The sequence below is a fragment of the Pleurodeles waltl genome, chromosome 7 (genome assembly GCF_031143425.1).
Source record: "Pleurodeles waltl isolate 20211129_DDA chromosome 7, aPleWal1.hap1.20221129, whole genome shotgun sequence".
Classification (NCBI taxonomy): domain Eukaryota; kingdom Metazoa; phylum Chordata; class Amphibia; order Caudata; family Salamandridae; genus Pleurodeles; species Pleurodeles waltl.
The window spans coordinates 353,889,036-353,914,414 of record NC_090446.1 but is presented as its reverse complement, the minus strand read 5'-3'; the positions used below and the strand labels follow the sequence as shown (position 1 = coordinate 353,914,414).

At 45.1% G+C, this 25,379-nt stretch overlaps 1 protein-coding gene across 2 annotated transcripts in view; it reads right to left on the bottom strand.

Annotated features, from left to right (window-relative positions):
* The window catches only part of PLCG1 (phospholipase C gamma 1), a 775,517-nt gene that overhangs the window by 139,585 nt on the left and 610,553 nt on the right, over positions 1-25,379 (bottom strand). For both annotated transcript variants that reach the window (XM_069243788.1, XM_069243789.1), the window contains exons 24-25: positions 17,593-17,750; positions 14,089-14,185 (exon numbers count right to left, since the gene is read on the bottom strand). In XM_069243788.1, coding sequence (XP_069099889.1) covers positions 14,089-14,185; positions 17,593-17,750 — 255 coding nt within the window. The remainder of the gene's footprint in view (positions 1-14,088; positions 14,186-17,592; positions 17,751-25,379) is intronic.

Genomic DNA, 25,379 nt, shown 5'->3' with positions numbered 1-25,379 from the left:
CGGTCCCTGAGTGTCTTCCTGGACCGAAACGCTCGACAGGCCTCACAAGTATCCTCCTTGTGTTCTGGTGACAAACACAAGTTACAGACCAGATGTTGATCTGTATATGGATACTTGTTATGGCATTTTGGACAGAAGCGGAATGGGGTCCGTTCCATCAGCCTTGAAGAGACACGTGGCCGGGCCGACCAGGCCCCGACGGGGATCGAAAAAACCCCGAAGGGCCACCGGAGCTCTTCTTAATTCGGTGTCGATCTGTTGTAACTAACCCGATACCAAACGCAAACAATACCGACGATTTTTCTGAGATTCTAAGTAACTTTCCGACCCGAAACACGGAGCGAAAAGGAACACGTCCGAACCCGATGGCGGAAAAAAAACAATCTAAGATGGAGTCGACGCCCATGCGCAATGGAGTCGAAATGGGAGGAGTCCCTCGGTCTCGTGACTCGAAAAGACTTCTTCGAAGAAAAACAACTTGTAACACTCCGAGCCCAACACCAGATGGCGGGATGTGCACAGCATGTGTATCTGCAGCTACACATGCCATCGAACACATATTTACAAATAAGATACTACAACAGCCACAGGCTTCCGCGGAGGAGTGTGGGCGCATGTGAATCTACAGCACTACACAGCACAAACAGATGTCTACTGGGTAAGTAACATTTTCAGTTCAATGACATGTGTAGGTGTAGGTACATATGCTTTACATAGACCGTAAAGCAGTCCCCTCCCAAAATAAGTGTTGGCTAGCCTGTAGGTGTTCGAGTAGTTTGAAATAGTGTTTTAAGCACTGCATGTCAAACGTTAGCTTGCTCGCGAGATAACACATCCACACAGTAGTGTTTATTAAATGTGTGTGGTGCAGACCATGTGGCTGCTTTACATATATCTGCCGTTGGTATATTTCCTAAGAATGGCATTGAAGCTCCTTTCTTTCTAGCGGAATGTGCTTTAAGAGTTACTAGTAATTGTCTTTTAGCTTTAAGATAGTACTTAATTATCACTTTATTATCCATCTGGCTAATCTTTGTTTTGAAATAGGATTATCCTTGGAAGGCTGTTAAAATGCTACAAAGAGTTGCATAGATTTTCTGAATTCTTTTTGTTCTATCTATATAGTACATGAGAGCCCTTTTAACATCAAGGGTATGAAGAGCTCTTTTCAGCAAATGAATCTGGCTGTGGGACGAAGACTGGCAATTCCACTGATTGATTGATATGAAATGGTGAAACTACTTTTGGTAGGAATTTTGGGTTTGCCCTAAGGACTATTTTATTCTTGTGAATTTGAAAGAAACGTTCTTCTAAAGTGAATGCATGAATTTCACTAACTCTTAAAGAAGTGATTGCTACTAAGAAGGCAAATTTCCATGATAATAACTGAACAGGGCAAGAATGCATGGGTTCAAATGGTGGGCCCATAAGTCTTGTGAGTACAATGTTAAGATTCCAGACAGGGGCTGGTGGAACTTTAGGTTGGATAAACCCGGTAAGACCTTCCATAAAAGCTTTATAACAGGAATCCTAAACAGGGAATTATGTTGTATATTTTGGAGGTAAGCAGCTATTGCTGTTAAATGAATTTTAATAGAGAAGTATGCAAGATTTGCTTTTTGTAAGTGTAACAAATAACAGACAATATCATGTACTGAAGCTTTCAGTGGGTTAATGTTTTTGGGCTGACAATAATAGACAAAATGGTTCTATTTAGCTCCATAACTGTCTAGTTGTAGGTTTGTGTTTTTCCGTTAGAATATCCATACATTCAGATGGAAGCTGTAAGTAGCCGAATTCTATGACTTCAGGAGCCAAAACACCGGGTTGAGTATACTGGGATTGCGGTGCCTGATTTGACCTTTGTTTTGAGCCAATAGGTCTGGTCTGTTTGGTAGTCTGTGATGTGGTACGACAGACAGATCCAACAGTGTTGTGTACCAATGTTGACATGCCCACGTGGGAGCTATGAGTATCATGGTTAGGGAGGTCTGACTGATCTTGTTGATCAGAAATGGAATTAGTGGGAGAGGTGGAAAAGCGTAAGCAAATATCCATGACCAACTGAGCCATAGAGCATTGCCCTTCGATTGAGGGTGTGGGTTTCAGCATTTTGTGTTTGCTTGTGGCGAAGAGGTCTATGTCTGGGGTTCCCAATGTTTGGAATTATTGTTGAATCACCTGTGGGGGAATCTACCATTCATGTACTTGTTGCTGCATCTGCTTAAGAGGTCCGCTAGTTGATTGTGTATCCCTGGAATATACTTTGCTAGTAGTTGAATGCGATTGTGAATTGCCCATTTCCAAATTGTCTGTGCCAAAAGGGACAACTGAAATGAGTGCCCCCCCTGTTTTTGCAGATAATACATTGTGGTCATGCTGTCTGTCCTTATTAACACTGTCCTGTGTGTGATTTAGATCTGAAAAGCTTTGAGTGCTAGGAACACTGCTAGTAATTCCAAGTGGTTTATGTGAAAAGGTTTGATGGATTGAGTCCCATTCCCCTTGTATAGTGAGTTTGTTGAGATGGGCTTCTCAGCCTATCATTGATGCATCTGTTGTGATTATGGTCTGTGGCACAGGGTCCTGAAATGGCCGCCCCTTTAATAAGTTGGTGTGATTCCACCATTGCAGAGAGTGATAAGTCTGCCGGTCCAAGAACACTGGATCCTGAATGTGACCGTGTGTCTGAGCCCATTGTTGAGAAAGACACTGTTGCAGTGGTTTCATGTGCAGGCGTGCATTGGGTACTACTGCTATGCATGATGCCATCATTTTCAATAGTTTTATGACCAGCTTTACTATATAGGTGTGGTTGTACTGTAGTTGAGATATGAGATTGTGAAATGCTTGAATCCTCACTGGGTTTGGGTATGCTAACCCTAATTGAGTGTTCAGAATTGCCCCTAGATACAATTGTATCTGTGCTGGCTGCAGGTGAGCTTTTTGATAACTGATTGTGAATCCTAGCTTGTGTAGGATGTCCACTGTATACTATGTATGTTGTTGACAGATTTGAATTGTACTAGCTTTTATGAGCCACTCGCCTAGATACGGGAAGACATATATGTGTTGTTTTCTGAGGAATGCTGCAACTACTTCTAGGCATTTGGTGAATACCCTTGGTGCTGTTGTTACGCCGAATGGTAGTACTTTGAATTCGTAGTTATAAGGAAATGCCTCCTTGGCATGGTTACCCCCTGACTTTTTGCCTTTGCTGATGCTATGTTTTGATTTGAAAGTGTGCTGAGGCCTGCTAACCAGGCCCCAGCACCAGTGTTCTTTCCCTAACCTGTACTTTTGTTTACACAATTGGCACACACTGGCATCCAGGTAAGTCCCTTGTAACTGGTACCTCTGGTACCAAGGGCCCTGATGCCAGGGAAGGTCTCTAAGGGCTGCAGCATATCTTATGCCACCCTGGGGACCCCTCACTCAGCACAGACACACTGCTTACCAGCTTGTGTGTGCTGGTGAGGACAAAACGAGTAAGTCGACATGGCACTCCCCTCAGGGTGCCATGCCAACCTCACACTGCCTATGCAGTATAGATAAGTCACCCCTCTAGCCGGCCTTACAGCCCTAAGGCAGGGTGCACTATACCATAGGTGAGGGCATCAGTGCATGAGCACTGTCCCCCTACAGTGTCTAAGCCAAACCTTAGAAATTGTAAGTGCAGGGTAGCCATAAGAGTATATGGTCTGGGAGTCTGTCAAACACGAACTCCACAGCACCATAATGGCTACACTGAAAACTGGGAAGTTTGGTATCAAACTTCTCAGCACAATAAATGCACACTGATACCAGAGTACATTTTATTGTAAAATACACCCCAGAGGGCACCTTAGAGGTGCCCCCTGAAACCTTAACCAACTACCCGTGTAGGCTGACTGGTTTAAGCAGCCTGCCACACTCGAGACATGTTGCTGGCCACATGGGGAGAGTGCCTTTGTCACTCTGTGGCTAGTAACAAAGCCTGCACTGGGTGGAGTTGCTTATCACCGCCCCCTTGCAGGAGCTGTAACACCTGGCGGTGAGCCTCAAAAGCTCACCCCCTTTGTTACAGCACCACAGGGCATTCCAGCTAGTGGAGTTGCCCGCCCCCTCCGGCCACGGCCCCACTTTTGGCGGCAAGGCCGGAGGAGATAATGAGAAAAACAAGGAGGAATCACTGGCCAGTCAGGACAGCCCCTAAGGCAACCTGAGCTGAAGTGACTCTGACTTTTAGGAATCCTCCATCTTGCAGATGGAGGATCCCCCCAATAGGGATAGGAATGTGACCCCCTCCCCTTGGGAGGAGGCACAAAGAGGGTGTAGCCACCCTCAGGGCTAGTAGCCATTGGCTACTGCCCTCCCTGACCTAAACACACCCCTAAATTCTGTATTTAGGGGCTCCCCTGAACCTAGGAACTCAGATTCCTGCAACCTAAGAAGAAGAGGACTGCTGAGCTGAAAAACCCTGCAGAGAAGACGGAGACACCAACTGCTTTGGCCCCAGCTCTACCGGCCTGTCTCCCCCCCTTCTGAAGAAACTGCTCCAGCAACGCTTTCCCCAGGACCAGCGACCTCTGAATCCTCAGAGGACTGCCCTGCTCTAAAAGGACCAAGAAACTCCTGAGAACGGCGGCCCTGTTCACCCAAGACTGCAACTTTGTTTCCAAAGAAGCAACTTAAAGACAACTGCATTTCCCGCCAGAAGCGTGAGACGTGCAACTCTGCACCCGATGCCCCCGGCTCGACTTGTGGAGAACAAACACTTCGGGGAGGACTCCCCGGCGACTACGAGACTGTGAGTAGCCAGAGTTGCCTCCCCTGAGCCCCCACAGCGACGCCTGCAGAGGGAATCCTGAGGCTCCCCTGACCGCGACTGCCTGACTCCCCAGATCCTGACGCCTGGAAAAGACTCTGCACCCGCAGCCCCCAGGACCTGAAAGATCGGAACTCCAGTGCAGGAGTGACCCCCAGGAGGCCCTCTCCCTTGCCCAGGTGGTAGCTACCACGAGGAGCCCCCCCCCCTTGCCTGCATCGCTGAAGAGACCCCCTTGGTCTCCCATTGATTCCAATTGAAAACCCAACGTGTGTTTGCACACTGCACCAGGCCGCCCCCGTGCTGCTGAGGGTGTACTTCCTGTGCTAACTTGTGTCCCCCCCCGGTGCCCTACAAAACCCCCCTGGTCTGCCCTCCGAAGACGCGTGTACTTACCTGCTGGCAGACTGGAACCGGGGCACCCCCTTCTCCATTGAAGCCTATGCGTTTTGGGCACCACTTTGAACTCAGCACCTGACCGGCCCTGAGCTGCTGGTGTGGTAACTTTGGGGTTGCTCTGAACGCCCAACGGTGGACTACCTTGGACCCAAACTTGAACCCCGTAGGTGGTTTACTTACCTGCAAGAACTAACAATTACTTACCTCCCCTAGGAACTGTGAAAATTGTACTGTCTAGTTTTAAAATAGCTATATGTGTTTTATTTGAAAAGTATATATGCTATTGTGATAATTCAAAGTTCCTAAAGTACTTACCTGCAATACCTTTCATGCAAAGTATTACATGTAGAATTTGAACCTGTGGTTCTTAAAATAAACTAAGAAAATATATTTTTCTATACAAAAACCTATTGGCCTGGAATTGTCTCTGAGTGTGTGTTCCTCATTTATTGCCTGTGTGTATGTACAACAAATGCTTAACACTACTCCTTTGATAAGCCTACTGCTCGACCACACAAAATAGAGCATTAGTATTATCTCTTTTTGCCACTATCTTACCTCTAAGGGGAACCCTTGGACTCTGTGCATACTATTCCTTACTTTGAAATAGTGCATACAGAGCCAACTTCCTACAGTAGTGCTTTCCTACTATAACAAATCTTAGATATTTTCGATGTGCTGGATGTATAGGAATGTAGAAATAAGCATATTTTAGATCTAATGATGTCATGTAATCTTGTTTCTATAGTAGGGAAATTATATCTTGTAGAGTGATCATGTGAAAGTGTTCTGAAAGAATGTATTGATTGAGGGGTCTGAGACCTAAGATTGTTCTAAGATACCATCTTTTTTTGATATGAGGAAGTATTGTGGATACACTCAAGACCTGTGTTGGAATATAGGCACCTTTGAATAGTAGTGATTGTACCTCCTGTTTCAATAAATTGAGATGTTACAGAGTAAGTTTGTGTGAACAAGGGGGAATGTTTGGTGGAATAGAGATGAGATCTAGCCAATTACCATGTTGGATAATTGATAGAACCCATTGATCTGTAGTAATGTTGTGTCATTGTGGGTATAAATGTTCCACTCTTCCTCCCACAGGAGATGTATGCTCTGTGGGGATGTGTAAGAAGTCACTGCTTCGTTGAGGTGGAAGAACCTCTTGCCGCGGTTGATTTACCTTTTCCTCTATAATTATTTCCTCTGTAAGAGCCTCTAAAGGAGCCTTTGTTGTAGAAGTGTGGCCCTTGGTTTTGTTGGGCTGTGGATGGTTCTGTGGTTGATGATTTGAAACCACCCCTAAAATGTGGCCTACGAAAAGCTCCCCAAGTAGGTGTATTGTACAATGTACCCATAGCTTTAGCTGTTTGAGAGTCCTTTTTGAGGTTCTCTATTGTGATATCAACCTCTGGGCCAAATAAATGTTGTTTATTAAAGGGCATATTTAATACTGCCTGTTGCATTTCTGGCTTAAAACCTGAAGCCCTTAGCCAAGCGTGTATTCTAATGATAATGCTGGTGTTGATACCCCTTGCGGCCATATCTGCTGCATCTATAGTGGATCATACCTTGCTAGGAGTGCTTGAGAGCTTGCAATCCTCCAATGGTTAGCAGCTTGGATTACTACTCTTTTACCTGCTGCATCAAATTTGCAACTTTCCTTGTCTGGAGGAGGAGCATCCCCTGTAAATTGGCTATAGACCCTCTTTCTTGCCACACTGACCACTATAGAGTCAGGGGGTAGTTGTGTTCTAATAAAAACCGGATCCGAGGGTGCAGGTTTATATTTTTTATCCACCCTGGGTGTAATGATTCTGGATTTTACCGGTTCTTTAAAAATGTCCTCTGCATGTTTAAGCATGCCTGGGAGCATAGGGAGACACTGATACTCTTTATGAGTAGACATTAAGGTATCAAATAAAAAAACATCCTCAATGGGATCTGTATGTAGTTGTACATTATGATACGCAGCTGCTGGCTATAACCTGATTGTAAGTAGTGGTATCTTCAGGGGGAGTTGGCCTTGCAGGGTATAAATCAGGATAATTGGGAAGAATAGGATCTGTGTCAAATATGTCCCATGAATCTAGATCCTCTTGAGTATCATACAAATCATCCCTATGTGGTGAAACAGGGCACTGTGGAGAAAGTTGTGTGGGTGAAGGTGGTGGTGGAGAAGCAGGAAGTAAAGGAGAATGTGGTGGTGAAGGCTGTTGTGGTGCCTTTGGTTTCTCCTTTTGTTTAAATATTTTAGCAGGTGGAGGCCCAGCTTCTAAAGTTTCTTAAAAAGTAAATTTTGTTTTGATTGTTGGAGGAGGAGAGGCTATGATCCTTCCTGTGTCCTTATGCATAGGGATCTTTTGCTGTTTAGTGTCCATTATCTCGAATATGGGTTTAATTTCTGAAGACTCCTCAGTATCTGGACCATATTTACCACCGACAGGTTTCAGCTCCAAAAGCTTGGATATCAAATGCTTGAGCCGGGCCGAGAATGTCGGCTCTGAAATCATTGTTACTTATTTCATCTCTGAGGTAGAATTCTCCGATTTTTGGCTTGGTACCGAAACAGTTGTGGGAAGCTGTTTGCTCTGCGCCAAATGCACTTTGGTCATTTGTTTTGGTGCAGAATCCGAGGGGTGGTCATCCAACTGTATTTTGTGGGTCTGACCATGGCTGGCAGGCAGTGGAAGACTGAAGACCAGTGCAGAAGTCTTTTTAATTGTCTTTGGGTGATGGGAGGGGGCTGATGTGCTCATGTGCCACGCCGGTGGGATGGACTGGCTGTCGACATCAGAATCTCGATCCAAATCTCGAATCAGAGTCGGCGATGGAAACGGTCGCATGGTGTGCTAATTCTTCTTCTACGTGTTCATCCCCGAAGATGTCGGCTGTATGCTCTGACGACTTGGACGCCATCTCCATTCGATGCGCTCTTCGATCCCTATGAGTCTTTATGGAGCTAAACAACCGGCAAGCGCCACAGTTCTCTTCTCTGTGATTGGGAGTAGGAGTGAGCATGATATTAAAATTCCAGGATGGTGCTGGAGGTAATCTGGGTGAAATGACTCTTAAGGCCTTCCATAAAGGCTTAAACAACTGGGATTCTGAACAGGGAAGTATGCTGCCTGTTTTGAAAATTTGCAGCTAGGGCTGCAAGATGTAGACAAATAGAAGTGTAAGCCAAGTTCGCTTCCTGCAAGTGGAGAAGTGTGGCACAATGGTTAGAGCGGCAGACCCAGAAGCAGAGATCTGGCTCAAGACCAGGGTCAAGTCCCGCTTCTGCAAGTCTTGGGCTCAATTCCCTTGGACCAGATAATTCTCGCCTCGGTGCCTAATCTAATTAATGGGTCCCACTCTGCAACTCTGGGCAATAGCTTGCTTAATCTCCACAACGGCCCCAACAGCGCTTGAATGCCTGGCTTCACCCTGGGGGTGCCCAGGAGTGGGCACCTCACAGGGAAAAGCCAGGAGGGGTTCCATAGCGGTATGAGTACAGCGCCTTGAGACCCTAACGGGTGAGTAGTGCGCTATACAAGTGCAAAGTTTAAGTTTACGTTTTTTAAGCAAATAGCAAACAATGTCGTGGACTGAAGCCTTAATAGGGTTAATTTGTTTGGTCTGGCAGTGGCAAACAAAACATTTCCATTTTGCACCATAACATGCTCTAGTTGGAGGTTTACGAGCTTCCTTAAGAATGTTCATACATTCGGAAGATAACTGTAGATAAACAAACTCTATGACTTCAGGAGCCATATCGCAAGGTTGAGTGAGTTGGGGTCTGGATGTCTGATCTTTCTTTGTTCCCGTGTGAGAAGATCCAGTCTGCTGAGGGAGCTTCTCTGGGACTAGCGAGAGGACCAGAAAGGTAGTGAACCATGGTTGTCGTGCCCAGGTGAGATCTACAAGGATCATGGTGAGGGACGTTTGTCTCATCTTCCAAACCAGGAATGGAATGAGAGGGATAGGTGGAAAAGCGTAAGCAAATATCCCTGACCAGTTCATCCATAGAGCATTGCCACTGGAGAGAGGGTGTGGGTACATGGATGAGAAGCTTGGGCTTTTTGTGTTTTCTGTTGTGGCGAAAAGATCTATTTGAGGAGTTCCCCACTTTTGGAAGTATTTTTGAAGGGCTTGTGGATGGAGTTCCCATTTGTGGACTTGTTGATGCATCCTGCTGAGCAGGTCTGCAAAGTTGTTGTCTGTTCCTGGGAGATACTCTGCCACTGCGAGAATGTGGTGGTGAAGAGCCCACTTCCATATTGTCTGAGCGAGTTGTGACAACTGGAATGACCGTGTCCCCTTCCCTAGTTTTTGTAGATAATACATAGCTATCATGTTGGCCATTCAGACTAACACAACTTTATGTGACAGGTGAGGAAGGAAAGCTTTCAGGGCTAGAAATACTACAGGAAACTCCAGATAATTGATGTGTATAGTTTGATGATTGAGATCCCAGAGGCCCCGCACTGTGAGATCCTGAAAGTGCACACCCCAACCGGTCAGGGATGTGCCTGTGGTCAGAATGATCTGAGGCACACAGTCTCCAAACGAGCACCCTTTCAGTAGGCTGGTGGTGTTCCACCACTGCAGAGACCAGAGTGTATGGCGACCTAAAGACACTAGATCCTGAAGATGACTCTGTGACTGAGACCACTGAAGAAACAGACACTTCTGTAGGGGACGCATGTGGAGTCTGGCGTGAGGAACAATGGCATTAGAGGATGCCATCATCCCTAAGAGACGCATGACAATCTTGACAGTGTAGGAGTGTTCCTCCTAAAATTGGGGAAGCATTAGATGAAAATTGTGAATGAGTGATGGGTTGGGATATGCTAACCCTAACTGTGCATTGAGAATGGCTCCCAGATATGGTTGACTCTGAAGAGGTTGTAGATGGGATTTAAGAAAGTTTATTGTAAACCCTAACTTGTGAAGTAGGAATACTGTGGCTTGAGTGTCAGTTTAAAACTGCTGTATTGTGCTGGCTTTGATGGGCCAGTTGTCTAGGTATGGAAACCCATGACTCTTGTCTTCTGAGATGTGCCATGACTACAACTTCATGGAGTTCATGACTCCAAAAGGAAGGACTTTGGAATTATGTTTTCCTGCCACCACAGATGGTATGTGAAAGTAGGCATCCTTCAAGTCTAGGACTGTCGTAAAATTGCCTTGTTGAAGGAGTGGAATAACATCTTTAAGTGTAACCTTGTAAAAGGGTTCTGAGAGAATGTAATGGCTTAACAGTCTGAGATCCAAAGTAGGTCTGAGAGTTCTGTCCTTTTTGGGGATTAGGAAGAATAGGGAGTAAACATTTATAACATCAAGTTCTCCAGCAAACATGGCACCCCACAAGTTAGTTTCGTAGACATCACCCTATATATAAAGAAGAACAAAATTTGCTCCAAACTTTATAGGAACCCACGGCCTGTAATGCCATATTACACGTAAGGAGTTCTCATACCTCTCACAAATTAGAGCTATTCCCTTTGGAGAAGCCACCAGGATTAGACGAAACTGTAGTGAAGACAACAAATTCTTCAACTAATTAAATCGGATGCAACAACGTTTCACACTGAAGGGCTATCCCCAAAGCCTTATATGCAAAGACAGCAGCAGGATTAAAAAGACAAAATGGGAAAGTCTACTGACTGCATCCAAAAAGGAAAAGCCTAGAACACATAGTAAATGATCTATGATTGCCCCTCATAGTGCTCTCAATCCACAGACCTACAAAATTCTGTACAAACATTGGTCTTTTCGTACTAGCCGATAACACCCTCAAAAAGGACCTCACTAGTAAACCCAGAGTTAGATATATAGCAGAGGCCATACACTATGAGACTTGTTGTGTCATAGTTTTCTACCACCTAACACTACTGATACATTGTTACCCAAACCACCAATAAACTGTACGACTACAATTCCTCAGGGGTATTGTTCACAAGCAGGGATCGTTCCCTTATGATTAGACTCATTTCCTACTTGGTAAACAACACCTTTACAGCACTGCCTGCTACATATGGAAATATGAATATATCTTGTTAATAAACTTACAACCTTCTAAATTTGTTTATTTACATGATAGAGGCTAACCAATATGAGATAGTCACTTGACCATGGCTGCTCCTACCTCGTTTATGCACATGACAAAAATAATGACTTGGCGTTTTTAATCCAACTTTACCTACTTAACTCATAAGGGATGTTCCTCCTAGTATGGAGAACACTATACTCTTAATTTTCCAATTTTCAATTTTTGTAATTTAACGCCACTTCAATATGGTCATGCCCTACATCGTTTTAACATTGTCTTGATAAATTTTTTGGGTCACTGCACTTAATAATTAGTATGTCATTTTAGGCTTATCATGGCTATCTCCTACAGATGCCTGTTTTAAAAAAACAACAAAAAACTATTTCCGGTACTGAGAAGACAGATCTTGAAATATTTTCTGGCTGTCTCTCTTATTCCAATTGAGGGGGGGGAATACTTACCTCCCACCACATATGGGCACTATCATCAAGAATCTATGGTATGTCCCTTTCTTCCTTGTTTTCTCCACTGTCCAGTATATTTTACACATGGTATCATGATGGCACTATAGACACCAACTTCAATCTATCACGCGTCTTATTACACACATGGGTTCTCTGGCCTAACGCTCCAATTACACCAGGCATGTGCTCTGCATGCATACGATATCTGGTTTCCCACCCTACACTTAACTGTTAGCTATCCGTTCTACTTAATAGGGATGTTGTCCATCCCACCAGACAGCATGAGCACCTAAGAAGTTTTCTACCTTCACCCAATACTTGTAAATACACAACAAAATCTCCCTTTTACCGTCTGTTACGTTCTTATTGTATCCTTTCTTTGCATATTTGATCTTTGCGGCCTTGAGAAAGTCTAGATGACCAAACACATCGGCTGCATTTTGGAATGTACTATGTCTTGAGAAGAATAAGTCCTAATCAACCACGAAAATGCGTATTGGACTTGGATGTATACTGTATCACCTATGTGGACATTGTGGACTATACTGGTGTGCCCTGGTATTCCATGATAAGAACCACTGAAGAGGACTCCAGACTGCCAAAACTGCTGCCAGACAGCACCACTGCACCTGAGCCTCCCAGCTAGTATTGAAGTGGGCCATCGGTGCCAACCTGGTCCCCCAGCCTCTCTAAAGACAAAGTCCATTGTGGGTTTCCCCACTGCAACCTTCACTTCAACGCCTTCAGTCTTTTTCCAACTGGACTGATCCACATTGACTAACACTGGGCACCCGTCACCATACTACACATGTGCACCTGACCGCCCAAGACTCACCAGGTGTGACCTGCTGATGTGGTCCTGACCCTTGCCCAACACTCACCTTTAGTCCCGGAGACTGGTCTCGTAAGTTGCTGTGTACCTGTTTGCAGTATTTGTTGTTCTTCCATATGATAATATTGCAGCTTTCAAGAATTGCACTACATGTTGACTTTTCTGAACTGTAACGAGTTTTCTTGAAAAACGTACGAACCGGATTGTGTTGTTTCTTGTGCCAAAACATATATAAATAAACTTTTTATTTTAGCAAATTTGTGTGAATTGAGGCATGTGTCTCATTAATTGTTTGTGTGTTTATTTGCAGATATCTCACTCTCCGCTCAGATAAGCCTAAGGCGGCTCGACCACACTAACACCTAAAAAGAGCATCTTCTGATTGCTAGCACGAGTCCTGTCCACTAACAAGGGCAGCCCTGGACTCTTTGTGCAGTATATCTCATTTTGATATACAATATTAAGAGCCAGCTTCCTACAGAAAGAAATGTGTTTCTTCTCTTACTTGGCTCTGAAGTTGCAGAACATGCATCCCTTTTATGTTCTTGTAGTAAACAGCGAAACCCACATATGTTTCTGAATGTGGACTACCACTTATGCAGGCTTTGTCTGATGACAACAGCAAAGAGATAATTTGTGGTGAACATACACTGAATACATGCATATCTAAATACGAAATGTATTATTCAAATATATTTCTCCCTCAAGTCCTTTTGTCCCACTCTTTTACAATTAAATCTAGGGCTCATTTATGGGAGATATTTCAATATTAGTTCATCAGAGAGTTGTGGCAATTAATCTCTGCAATAAATAAACAGTTCCAAGCGCAAATGACTCAGGACGTGTCTCACTCCACAAGAGGCCTCTGTTCCACATTCTCAATGAAGGAACCAAGATTCACACATTTATGTTTAGTACCATTGTCTAAAAATGTGAAATGTAATGTGAGAATTGTGTTTGTGCAATCCCCACTTGAGGTACACAATCTTCCAAAGTAATTTACTGTGCCCTGTTGCTAGGTTTCTACTCCAAAAAAAGAGTGTTCCATCAGCCCTGCCTATCCCGACACCAGGTGGAGGAGTAGGCCCGAGACGGGCGCTGACGCCCTTAATGGTAGTAAGCTTACCCGACGTAGGAATTTGGAGTGAGTATGTTAGCTTGTGAAAATGTGGTTGAAATACAGTACCGTTAATGAAGGAAAGATGGAAAAGAAAAGTTTGGAATAGACCAAGTCAAGGAATACCGGTGCGAGAGGAAGACATGTCGGAACATGACCACAGCGAGAAATCCAAGAGGATGAGTCACTCGCTCTTGTGATGCGAAAAGATTTGTCGAACAAAAACAAATTGCAACACTCCGAGCCCAACACTAGATGCAGAATTATGAAAAGCATGTGTATCTACAGCCACACATGCCATCGAACATTAAGATTCATCAGGTAATGCAGTACCATGGTGTTGCGAGGACAGGCACAATCAGGGTGTACTGGTGGTCGAACGTATTAGGACATACTAAAAGGTTAGTAGTATGGGATTGTGATGCTCCTTACTCTCTTCATCAAAAGGCACAGGCCGGCAGTAGATGACAAGTTCAGACAACTCCAGGGCAATCTTTTTCCTCCTCTCCATCATCTTCCCTTCAGTAAGCTGGAAAAAGCAGGACAGAATACATTAGCAACAGTTAGATGTGTTTGAGTGGGAATGAACAGGTGTCCAAAAACACACAATTACAGACTGTAGGAAGCTTGGTTATGGTTGCAGTACCCCCCCCCCCCCACACACACACACACCTTTTGCCTTGTTTTTTATGCAATTTTGCTTTGACTGAGCTGCAATGGGTTCCTGCTAACCAGGTCCCTAGTGCCAGTATTCCTTCCCCCCCAAAAATGACACCTGGTCATATGATCCACAAGTAGCCAGACCAGTAGCACCATTTGTAAGTTCCTAGTAAGTAGTACCTCAGGTACCTAGGGCCTAGGTACTCCAGAGAGTCCTTAAGAGCGGCAGCATAGCTTTTGGCAAGCTAAGGGACCCAGCAGCAAACTAATGCAGATTGCCACTGCAGGCTGCGTGAAAAGGTTAAAACATAAAGTTAAAACACAACATGGCACACAGCCTGTGAGCCGTGTCCCCAAAACACTGAATGTAATATTTGTGAGTCCCCCTACAGCAGGCCTTACAGCCCTAAGGCAGGGGGCATTATATTACATGCGTGGACATATCTGCAAGAGCAGATGTGCCCCTGCTATGTCTTTGTTGATTTTTAGACATAGTAAGTGAACAGGGAGGTAATTTTAAATATATGTGCTGGACACTGGTCAATACAAGTTCCCCAGCTACATGATGGCTTCACTGACTGATTCCAGAGATGGATTTATTAATACATGCACCCAGAGGGCACCTTTGAGGCGTCCCCTGAAAACTACCAATTGCTGGTGGGCTAACTGACTAGTTCTAGCCAGCCTGCAACCAACAGATGAGATTCTGACTCCCAAGGGTGAGAGCCTTTGCTCTCTGGAGATTAAAAAAAAAAGCCTTCTCTGGCAGGGGTTTTACACACCCCTCCCAACCGGATGACCTGCAAATCTGCATTTCAAGGCAGAAGGCTTCAATGAAGCCCACCGCCTTGGTATGCAGATTTGGCTCTCCTCAGAGGGAGATGCCATCCCCTCTGCCCCAGGGCCCATTTGGCTCCTGGACAGGTTGCGAAATTAGCTATACAGGAGGTGTGTGGAATTTGCAGGCTGGACACACCCCTAGGGTGTCAAGCGTGAAGTGAACACAGGTTAGGAATTCCACAATCTTGTGTTTGGTAGGATTCTGAATTCTGGGACAGGGTGATGCCCAATTCTTACAGAGAGTGGTCATATAGGGGGGTGTAGTGACCAAGGGTAATGAGCTCATTGGCTACTATTGTTTACTCTGCCTAGTGCCCCCTAAATTGAGGATTTGGGGACCCCGCAATACCAAGACCTCAGATGTTTGCTGGACACAAACAAAAGAGTAGACAAGAGGCCTGTTGACCAGAGAACCGAGGAGCATGACGGACTTGGCGGCAACCCTGCTAGCCTTCCTGCTGCACCAGACCCACGAGGAGCAATTCATCTGTCCTGCTGCTGCAGCCTCTAAAAACCACGAGAGCTTCCAGTGCTTCGCATATCGCCTAGAAGAACTCCCTTGGATCAGTGGAGGTTCCTCACTGCATCAGCAGGCACCCAAAGAAATAACTGTAAGGACTGGGACCGCCAAATATCTGACGCCGGACAGCACCACTGCACATGAGCCGCCTAGCCCGAGCTGGAGTGGGCCAACGATGCCAGTGTGGTTCGCAGGCCCTCCAGAGACTAGGTCCAACCAAGCTTGCCCTCTGTGGACTTCCTGATGGCATTTGCAGCCTGTTTCTGCAGACTCCACTGCAACCGCTAGTAAATCAAAGACGAAGACCCAATGCTTCTGGACATCTCTGCACTCATCCTCGCCGGAAAGCGAAGAAGAGGACCAAGGGTGTCCCCACATCTCCCAGCCTCATGAGACCTGAGCCCGCATGTTGGCTTGGTCAGTATGGATCCCCAGTCCACGTCTGCAGCCTGGCTTTCTGGGCCCCCTGCAACTGCAAGGAACTGAAGCACTGGACCTGAATCCAGAAGACACCACTGCACTTGAGCCCCACAGCCCGAGGAGAAGTGGACCAATGATGTCCCTACATGGTCGAGGACCTCAAGGGTCAAGCCCCCTATGGCTTCCCCCAGACTCACCTTCCAGTCTCACCTTACTGCAACATCCCGACTGGACCTTTTCCCCTTGAAGTGAATGGGACACCCAACGTCTAAGCACCTGTACGCCCCAAAGCTTCCCGAGATGACCTGCTGGTGTGGCTTTAGACACCGCCCATACGCATCTTAAGTCTTGGAGAACCGTCTAGTAAGTCGCTGTGAAGTATTCAAATGCAGTACGTTTTCCCCCATAGGATAACATTACCACATCCATAAATTGCACTGTCAACTTTTAAAAACACTAAAAATCTATATCTTGAAAAGTACTCATCCTATTCCAGGGAACTTGGTATCAACATTTATATAAAAGTATGTGTTATTTTTATCAAACTGATGTCGGATTTCTTTATTGAATGTGTGTCTAACTTACGGCGAGTGTGTGCTTACATGCTTTGAACTACCCTGTGATGTGCCTAACTGCTCAACCACACTACCCAAAAAGAGAGCATTTGAGATGCCATTTGCGCCGCTGAGATACCACTAGGGATAGATTGGACTCTTTGCACAGTGTACCTTATTTTGGTCCTCTATATAAAGAGTCAACTTCCTACAATTAGGAACAATGGAAATGTGTATTATGTTAAATCATCAAGGCTGGAAGGAATTGATACTGGCAAAGCATTCAGAAAAGACACCAATATTGAGACTATGGTGAAGGCAAGTTATTGTCAACAACAGCAGTTGTTAATGTCTCATTCATATTAAACCTGGATAAAAGGATCAGTCACTGATATCCGATGTGGATAGAATCCATACTAAGACTAACTGCAAATAGATTGCATAGGGCAAAGGGTACACTTTGAGAAAGGACGGAAAAGAGACACATAAGATGTATACTTAATCTGTGAACACCATTCAGAGTGCAATGCAGATACCCCACGGTTACAGAAATCATAATTAGGTGAGGGAGTCGGGAATGTTACATCCCACACAGGATCAGGGTCTGGAATCAATCATAGTTTCTGAAAATCCTTGATGTGCCTATCTTTCTCACCAAGCACTTGATTAAGCTGCTCATAGCAGAAATACCAGTACTTTTCTTAACTATAACTATCTCCAGCATGACCTGCACTAGGAGGTGTGCCATGGTTTACTAGCTTTATTTTCGAGAATTAAAATGAAATTGTTTAGGCTACAGCTGAAAAATTTAGGATGATCTATCCATGAGCTGCAGAAAGCAAGACTTAGCTTTTCCCATAGTATAATTAAATGGGAACGGTTGGTGAAATTATGTTAATATAGCTGAATCATCAGACAGCACATTCTCTTCCTGCAGGTTACCTTAGCGTCTGCAGTCTGTGTTGCCTCCCGGATTTTCTTCACCCAGTCATGCAGGTCTTCCAGTGAGTCTGCGGCCACATCCAAGGTGCAACGAGATGCAGAGGCCATATTGATGGAGAAAATATAGGGCCTGTTGTTCTTTCCTTCTGGTCGAATGGCTGCAGCACATAGTTCAGGAATAAACATCATCAGTACTTACACACACATTATATGTTGTTTCACTTTTCCACTTTTGTCCTCAATTAAAAGGAAATATTTTAAGAGACAATTTACAAAGATTTAAAGTCCATCGTCAAACCATATTACCAAAGACTCATTTGCAATCACACCCAAAATTCCAACCAGATGAGAAAAGGAAACAAGTGAAAAGTCAAACCCCAGCATAGAGAGAGACTTTAGTTTTCCTGCCTAAACAGGACATACACACAACACGTAGATATAACATAGTTTTTTACTGTTAGACAATGAAATTGACAGATTCTTACCTTTAATTGATACCCTCAGCCATCTGCCCTGGAATTGCTGAATGCCTTTGTAAAGTCACGTCCCACACATGCTAACATCAGCTAAGCGGACGCCCCACACACGATGACCTGCTTCTAAAATACCAATATTCGCCCTATGCTTTGTCAGCTTTGCCTGCAGAAACCAAGAAGTGGAAGTATTCGGCTGACAACATTCCACAGAGGGCCAGATAATTACTGATCGGCCAAAGAGGACGTACTGGCAAACGGACACAAATCACTGTAAGAAGAAAGTAAGACATGGAAGGCAATATGAATTCAACTGTGTCTTTACAGACATCAACAGCCTGGATTCAGACAGAGAAGCCTTTGCCAGAGAAGCCGATGTGCATGCCCAGAATCAAGAACAAACTGCACATCTTCCCCTTGTTAACTGCTCATTTCTATGGACTGCTGATCGTATCTTTATAGAAGGCGGCAGTTTTGGCAATATAGTGTGTAAAATGACCTCATCCTAAAAGTTAGTTGACGAGTCACTGCAAATAAGTTTGTAATATGTTTCCTGCTGCTAAACCGTAATTGTGGCCATAATAAAAGCTCTGGGGTCCTTTTGGGATTAGTGTGGTGAGGGTGTTATTGTTTGAGTTTGATTTTACGGTTGGCTGCTGTTTTTTGTGTTTTCCACAGAGGATGCAGCTGTTTTTCAGGAAAACCTCTGCAAAGGATCTTGAAATAGACCATCCGGATACGATGATTATGGCTTGTTCAACTCTAACTAGATGGCTTTCATTAATGGATATACAGATTCCATTTATATTAGGTAGAACGTGTGGTCCAAGGCAGGCCATCACTTTTACAAGTAATTATTTGATGTTTCAGCTAGGATGAATATTGTTTAATAAAAGTTTTAATTAGGTTTCCAGCAGCTAGCACGTATTTAGATGTTGTAAGTAATTGTCTCTTTTTGTATGGTCACCGACAAGTTTATGGTCTGCTACTGCTGGTTTTCCGACTCAGAATTCACAGAGGCCTGCGGCCAGACATCAGTACCACTACACTGACCCTAAAACATGTATGTGGAATTAGTTTATACCCAAATGGCATAAGCTAACTTCCCTATAAGGTCCTAGTAAATGATGCCCAGGGTACCCAGGGCATGTAAGTTAGAGTGTCACCCCACTAATTGCATCACGGCTTGTGGAGATGTCGCCTCCGGAGCCCACTTGAAATAAGAGACTCAAAGTTCAATTGGCTGACCTCCTGTTCGCAGCACAGGGCCACAACAGCTGAAATCCTGATGGGGCAAGGTGGTAACTCAGAATCTTCACATCACTGCCATCCACTGCTGTGCAGCGAGAGAGACCAGGATCCGACATACAAAGTTGGACCTGCATTTTATGGACCCGGGAGAGTCATCAGAGTGCAGTGTGGTTGCCCAGCAGACAAGTTATTGCCCAGTGAAGGATTTGCCTGTGACCGCGATGATGGGTGATTGCACTTCTACCAAGACAAGGAAGACATTATGAGGACTGCCTCACCACCTTTGTGGACTGCGGAGTAGCAGCAGGAAGGCCCCCGTTGACTGCATCGCACCCACAGCATCTTCAGCATCCGGTAAGCCTTGCATGAGGGCCACTTCCAGAGTAACCTACATGAAAGGGATAAAAGTGCGTGGAACAGACTGAACACTGCTTCCCGTGGCAAGGTAAGTGTTTCTGAGGACCTTACTGGTTCCCTTGACAGGCTCCCCGCAAGAGTTTGTTACTCAAAGTAATTATAACCGACCGCAATATAACTAGCCAAAGGCTTTGCTCAAAAAGCTTTTAAGTGTCAAATGTGTTGAATTTGTCAGTGCTTGTTGGTAGTTGAGTAAAAATTACATATTTACTATACCTTGTAAAATCTGTATCTCTAGAACCCTCCAGGGGATCTTTTTTGTTTTGGTGTTCAAAAATATATATTAATATGCTCTGCGATTACAAATTTGCGTCAGACTTTTGAGCATCTCAGTTATTCCTTCCGCAATTATTTTGGTGTTGTTTCAATGTTTTACACTTGGTAACTTTGTGTAAGCCTTGCTGCTCAGAGCCACAGTTACCCTGTGCCTGAAGGTTTGACCAACAAAACCTACTGGTTCTAAGGAGGTTGGTTGGTGTATTACGTGGTGAGGTTGCACAACGACACCATATAATACACCCCATTACACCTCACAGTTCTTTTTCGTGCAAAGCCATATATTTCAGACTGGCCCGTTCTGTATACCTAATGCATCTTAATTAACAAAGTATATTTACTTGCCTGTTTTTATAGTTTTAGGTAGAGGAATCTCAGAAATTAAGTTGGTCAGGTTAAAACAGACATTTGTGTTGGAAATGCTTGGTGTGTAGTAGTAGTGGCCACAAAACTGAGATAAGAGTATACTGTATTCAATTGTGAATGTACAGGTCAAAATATTTCTCAAGATTTTCCTCCAATGTGCATGCTGAAAATTTGCCATTGATACTGGCACCATTACTAGATGGACTAGCAAACAAAATGCATATCACCCAATGAGTATATTAATTCATTAAACATGGATAAAAATGATCAATCACTGGCTAGTTAAAATGAAACGTAACACAGATTAAGGAGTAACCAGAAATGCAGATTAAAATGTTATGCCAAAATATGCATGTAGGAAAGTTCCCGTTTTTGACATGGTCAATCCCACCACGAATTGCCTTGTAATTGATGCAATTTCGACTGAAAATACACTGGGTTCCTGCTAACCAGTGCCCCGGGGCCAGATCTCTTTCCCTAAAACTGTACCATTGTTTCCCAATTGGCAATATTATTGCCCCCTGTATGTTCCTAATAAATGGTACCCCAGGTACCTGGTGTATAGGCATCAAAGAGCATCCCAAAGGGCCGCAGCATGTACTGTGTCACCCTCAGGGACCCCTAACCTAGCACATGCAGACTGCCATTGCAGGTTACGTGTCTTGGTGCAGCTAAAAGTGAAAACACACCATGATACACAGCCTGTGTACCATGGCCACTAACACTGCATGCAATATATTTAAGTCACCCCTACTGTAGGCCTTCCAGTTCTAAGGCAGAGTGCATTATATTACCTGTGTGGACATACCTGCCAGAGAGAAAATGCCCCTGCAATGTCTTTGTCGATTCCTAGACATAGTATGTTCTCAGGGAAGATATTTTATGTCCATGTGCACGTGCTGGGTACTGATCAATACGAGTTCCACGGCTGCATGATGACGTCCCTGAAAATAGGGCTGTTTGGTATCAAATATCTCGCAGTAGGAAGTCCTCACTAATTCAAGTGATGATTTATTAATACCTGCTCCCAGAGGGCACCTTGGAGGTGCCCCCTGAAAACCTACCAGCTGCTGGTGATGTGGCCCCAGAGCTAAAACCCTACAACTCCCCCACATGCCCCTAAATGAAAATGTCACTTACCCAGTGTACATCTGTTCGTGGCATCAGTCGCTGTAGATTCGCATGTTTTGCAATAGCTCGCCATCTGGTGTTGGGCCGGAGTGTTACAAGTTGTTTTTCTTCGAAGAAGTCTTTCGAGTCACGGGACCGAGTGACTCCTCCTTTTGTGTCCATTGCGCATGGGCGTCGACTCTATCCTCGATTGTTTTTCCCCGCAGAGGGTGAGGTAGGAGTTGTATTGTAGTAATAGTGCCCATGCAATGGAGTGACTAAGTATGTACCTATATAAGGTTGAAATGATATATATACAAATAGTTGAAGGTAACTTCCGAACTGCTACAGGCTCCCGGGGAGGCGGGTGGGCACATGCGAATCTACAGCGACTGATGCCACAAACAGATGTACACTGGGTAAGTGACATTTTCAGTTCGATGGCATCTGTCGCTGTAGATACGCATGTTTTGCATAGACTAGTAAGCAGTTATCTCCCCAAAAGCGGTGGATCAGCCTGTAGGAGTGGAAGTAGTCTGAAATAATGTCCTTAATACAGCTTGACCTACTGTGGCTTGTTGTGCGGATAACACGTCTACACAGTAGTGCTTGGTGAATGTGTGAGGCGTAGACCATGTGGCTGCCTTACATATTTCTTGCATTGGGATGTTTCCTAGAAAGGCCATGGTAACACCTTTCTTTCTGGTTGAGTGTGCCCTTGGTGTAATGGGCAGTTGTCGTTTAGCTTTAAGGTAGCAGATTTGGATGCATTTAACTATCCATCTGGCTATACCTTGTTTTGATATTGGGTTTCCTGCATGAGGTTTTTGGAATGCAATAAATAGTTGTTTAGTCTTTCTGATGTGTTTAGTTCTGTCAATGTAATACATTAATGCTCTTTTGACATCTAATGTATGTAGTGCCCTCTCAGCTACGGAATCTGGCTGTGGGAAGAACACTGGAAGTTCCACTGTTTGATTTAGATGGAACGGTGAAATAACCTTTGGTAAAAATGTAGGATTAGTCCTTAGGACGACCTTATTCTTGTGTAGTTGTATAAAAGGTTCTTGTATTGTAAACGCCTGAATCTCGCTTACTCTTCTTAGGGAAGTAATGGCGATGAGGAATGCAACCTTCCAGGTTAGGAACTGTATTTCGCAGGAGTGCATGGGTTCAAAAGGTGGACCCATAAGTCTAGTTAGGACAACATTTAGGTTCCATGAAGGAACAGGTGGTGTTCTTGGTGGAATAATTCTTTTAAGGCCCTCCATGAATGCTTTAATGACTGGTATCCTATAAAGGGAAGTTGAATAGGTAGTCTGCAGGTATGCAGATATTGCTGCAAGTTGTATTTTAATGGAAGAGAAAGCTAGGTTAGATTTTTGTAAGTGAAGCAAGTAACCCACTACATCTTTTGGAGTTGCGTGTAATGGTTGGATTTGATTAATATGGCAGTAGCAAACAAACCTCTTCCATTTACTTGCATAGCAGTGCCTGGTGGATGGCCTTCTGGCTTGCTTTATGACTTCCATACACTCTTGTGTAAGTTGTAAGTGTCCGAATTGTAGGATTTCAGGAGCCAGATTGCTAGATTCAGCGATGCTGGATCTGGGTGCCTGATCTGTTGGTTGTGTTGAGTTAACAGATCCGGTCTGTTGGGCAGTTTGATGTGTGGTACTACTGATAGGTCTAGCAGCGTTGTGTACCAGGGTTGCCTTGCCCAAGTTGGTGCTATTAATATGAGTTTGAGTTTGTTTTGACTGAGTTTGTTTACCAGATAAGGAAGGAGAGGGAGAGGAGGAAAAGCGTAGGCAAATATCCCTGACCAGTTCATCCATAGGGCATTGCCCTGGGACTGCCTGTGTGGGTATCTGGATGCGAAGTTTTGGCATTTTGCGTTCTCTTTTGTCGCAAACAAGTCTATCTGAGGTGTTCCCCAGAGCTTGAAGTAAGTGTTCAGAGTTTGGGGGTGAATTTCCCATTCGTGGACCTGTTGGTGATCTCGAGAGAGATTGTCTGCGAGTTGATTCTGAATCCCTGGGATAAACTGCGTGTAGGAAGTTGGCTCTGTATGTGCTATTTCAAAGTAAGGAATAGCATGCACAGAGTCCAAGGGTTCCCCTTAGAGGTAAAATAGTGGTAAAAATAGATAATACTAATGCTCTATTTTGTGGTAGTGTGGTCGAGCAGTAGGCTTATCCAAGGAGTAGTGTTAAGCATTTGTTGTACATACACATAGACAATAAATGAGGTACACACACTCAGAGACAAATCCAGCCAATAGGTTTTTATATAGAAAAATATCTTTTCTTAGTTTATTTTAAGAACCACAGGTTCAAATTCTACATGTAATAGCTCATTCGAAAGGTATTGCAGGTAAGTACTTTAGGAACTTCAAATCATCAAAATTGCATGTATACTTTTCAAGTTATTGACAAATAGCTGTTTTAAAAGTGGACACTTAGTGCAATTTTCACAGTTCCTAGGGGAGGTAAGTATTTGTTAGTTTTACCAGGTAAGTAAGACACTTACAGGGTTCAGTTCTTGGTCCAAGGTAGCCCACCGTTGGGGGTTCAGAGCAACCCCAAAGTCACCACACCAGCAGCTCAGGGCCGGTCAGGTGCAGAGTTCAAAGTGGTGCCCAAAACACATAGGCTAGAATGGAGAGGAGGGGGTGCCCCGGTTCCGGTCTGCTTGCAGGTAAGTACCCGCGTCTTCGGAGGGCAGACCAGGGGGGTTTTGTAGGGCACCGGGGGGGACACAAGCCCACACAGAAATTTCACCCTCAGCGGCGCGGGGGCGGCCGGGTGCAGTGTAGAAACAAGCGTCGGGTTCGCAATGTTAGTCTATGAGAGATCTCGGGATCTCTTCAGCGCTGCAGGCAGGCAAGGGGGGGGTTCCTCGGGGAAACCTCCACTTGGGCAAGGGAGAGGGACTCCTGGGGGTCACTTCTCCAGTGAAAGTCCGGTCCTTCAGGTCCTGGGGGCTGCGGGTGCAGGGTCTCTCCCAGGTGTCGGGACTTTGGATTCAAGGAGTCGCGGTCAGGGGAAGCCTCGGGATTCCCTCTGCAGGCGGCGCTGTGGGGGCTCAGGGGGGACAGGTTTTGGTACTCACAGTATCAGAGTAGTCCTGGGGTCCCTCCTGAGGTGTTGGATCGCCACCAGTCGAGTCGGGGTCGCCGGGTGCAGTGTTGCAAGTCTCACGCTTCTTGCGGGGAGCTTGCAGGGATCTTTAAAGTTGCTGGAAACAAAGTTGCAGCTTTTCTTGGAGCAGGTCCGCTGTCCTCGGGAGTTTCTTGTCTTTTCGAAGCAGGGGCAGTCCTCAGAGGATGTCGAGGTCGCTGGTCCCTTCGGAAGGCGTCGCTGGAGCAGGATCTTTGGAAGGCAGGAGACAGGCCGGTGAGTTTCTGGAGCCAAGGCAGTTGTCGTCTTCTGGTCTTCCTCTGCAGGGGTTTTTCAGCTAGGCAGTCCTTCTTCTTGTAGTTGCAGGAATCTAATTTTCTAGGGTTCAGGGTAGCCCTTAAATACTAAATTTAAGGGCGTGTTTAGGTCTGGGGGGTTAGTAGCCAATGGCTACTAGCCCTGAGGGTGGGTACACCCTCTTTGTGCCTCCTCCCAAGGGGAGGGGGTCACAATCCTAACCCTATTGGGGGAATCCTCCATCTGCAAGATGGAGGATTTCTAAAAGTCAGAGTCACCTCAGCTCAGGACACCTTAGGGGCTGTCCTGACTGGCCAGTGACTCCTCCTTGTTGCTTTCTTTGTTCCCTCCAGCCTTGCCGCCAAAAGTGGGGGCCGTGGCCGGAGGGGGCGGGCAACTCCACTAAGCTGGAGTGCCCTGCTGGGCTGTGACAAAGGGGTGAGCCTTTGAGGCTCACCGCCAGGTGTCACAGCTC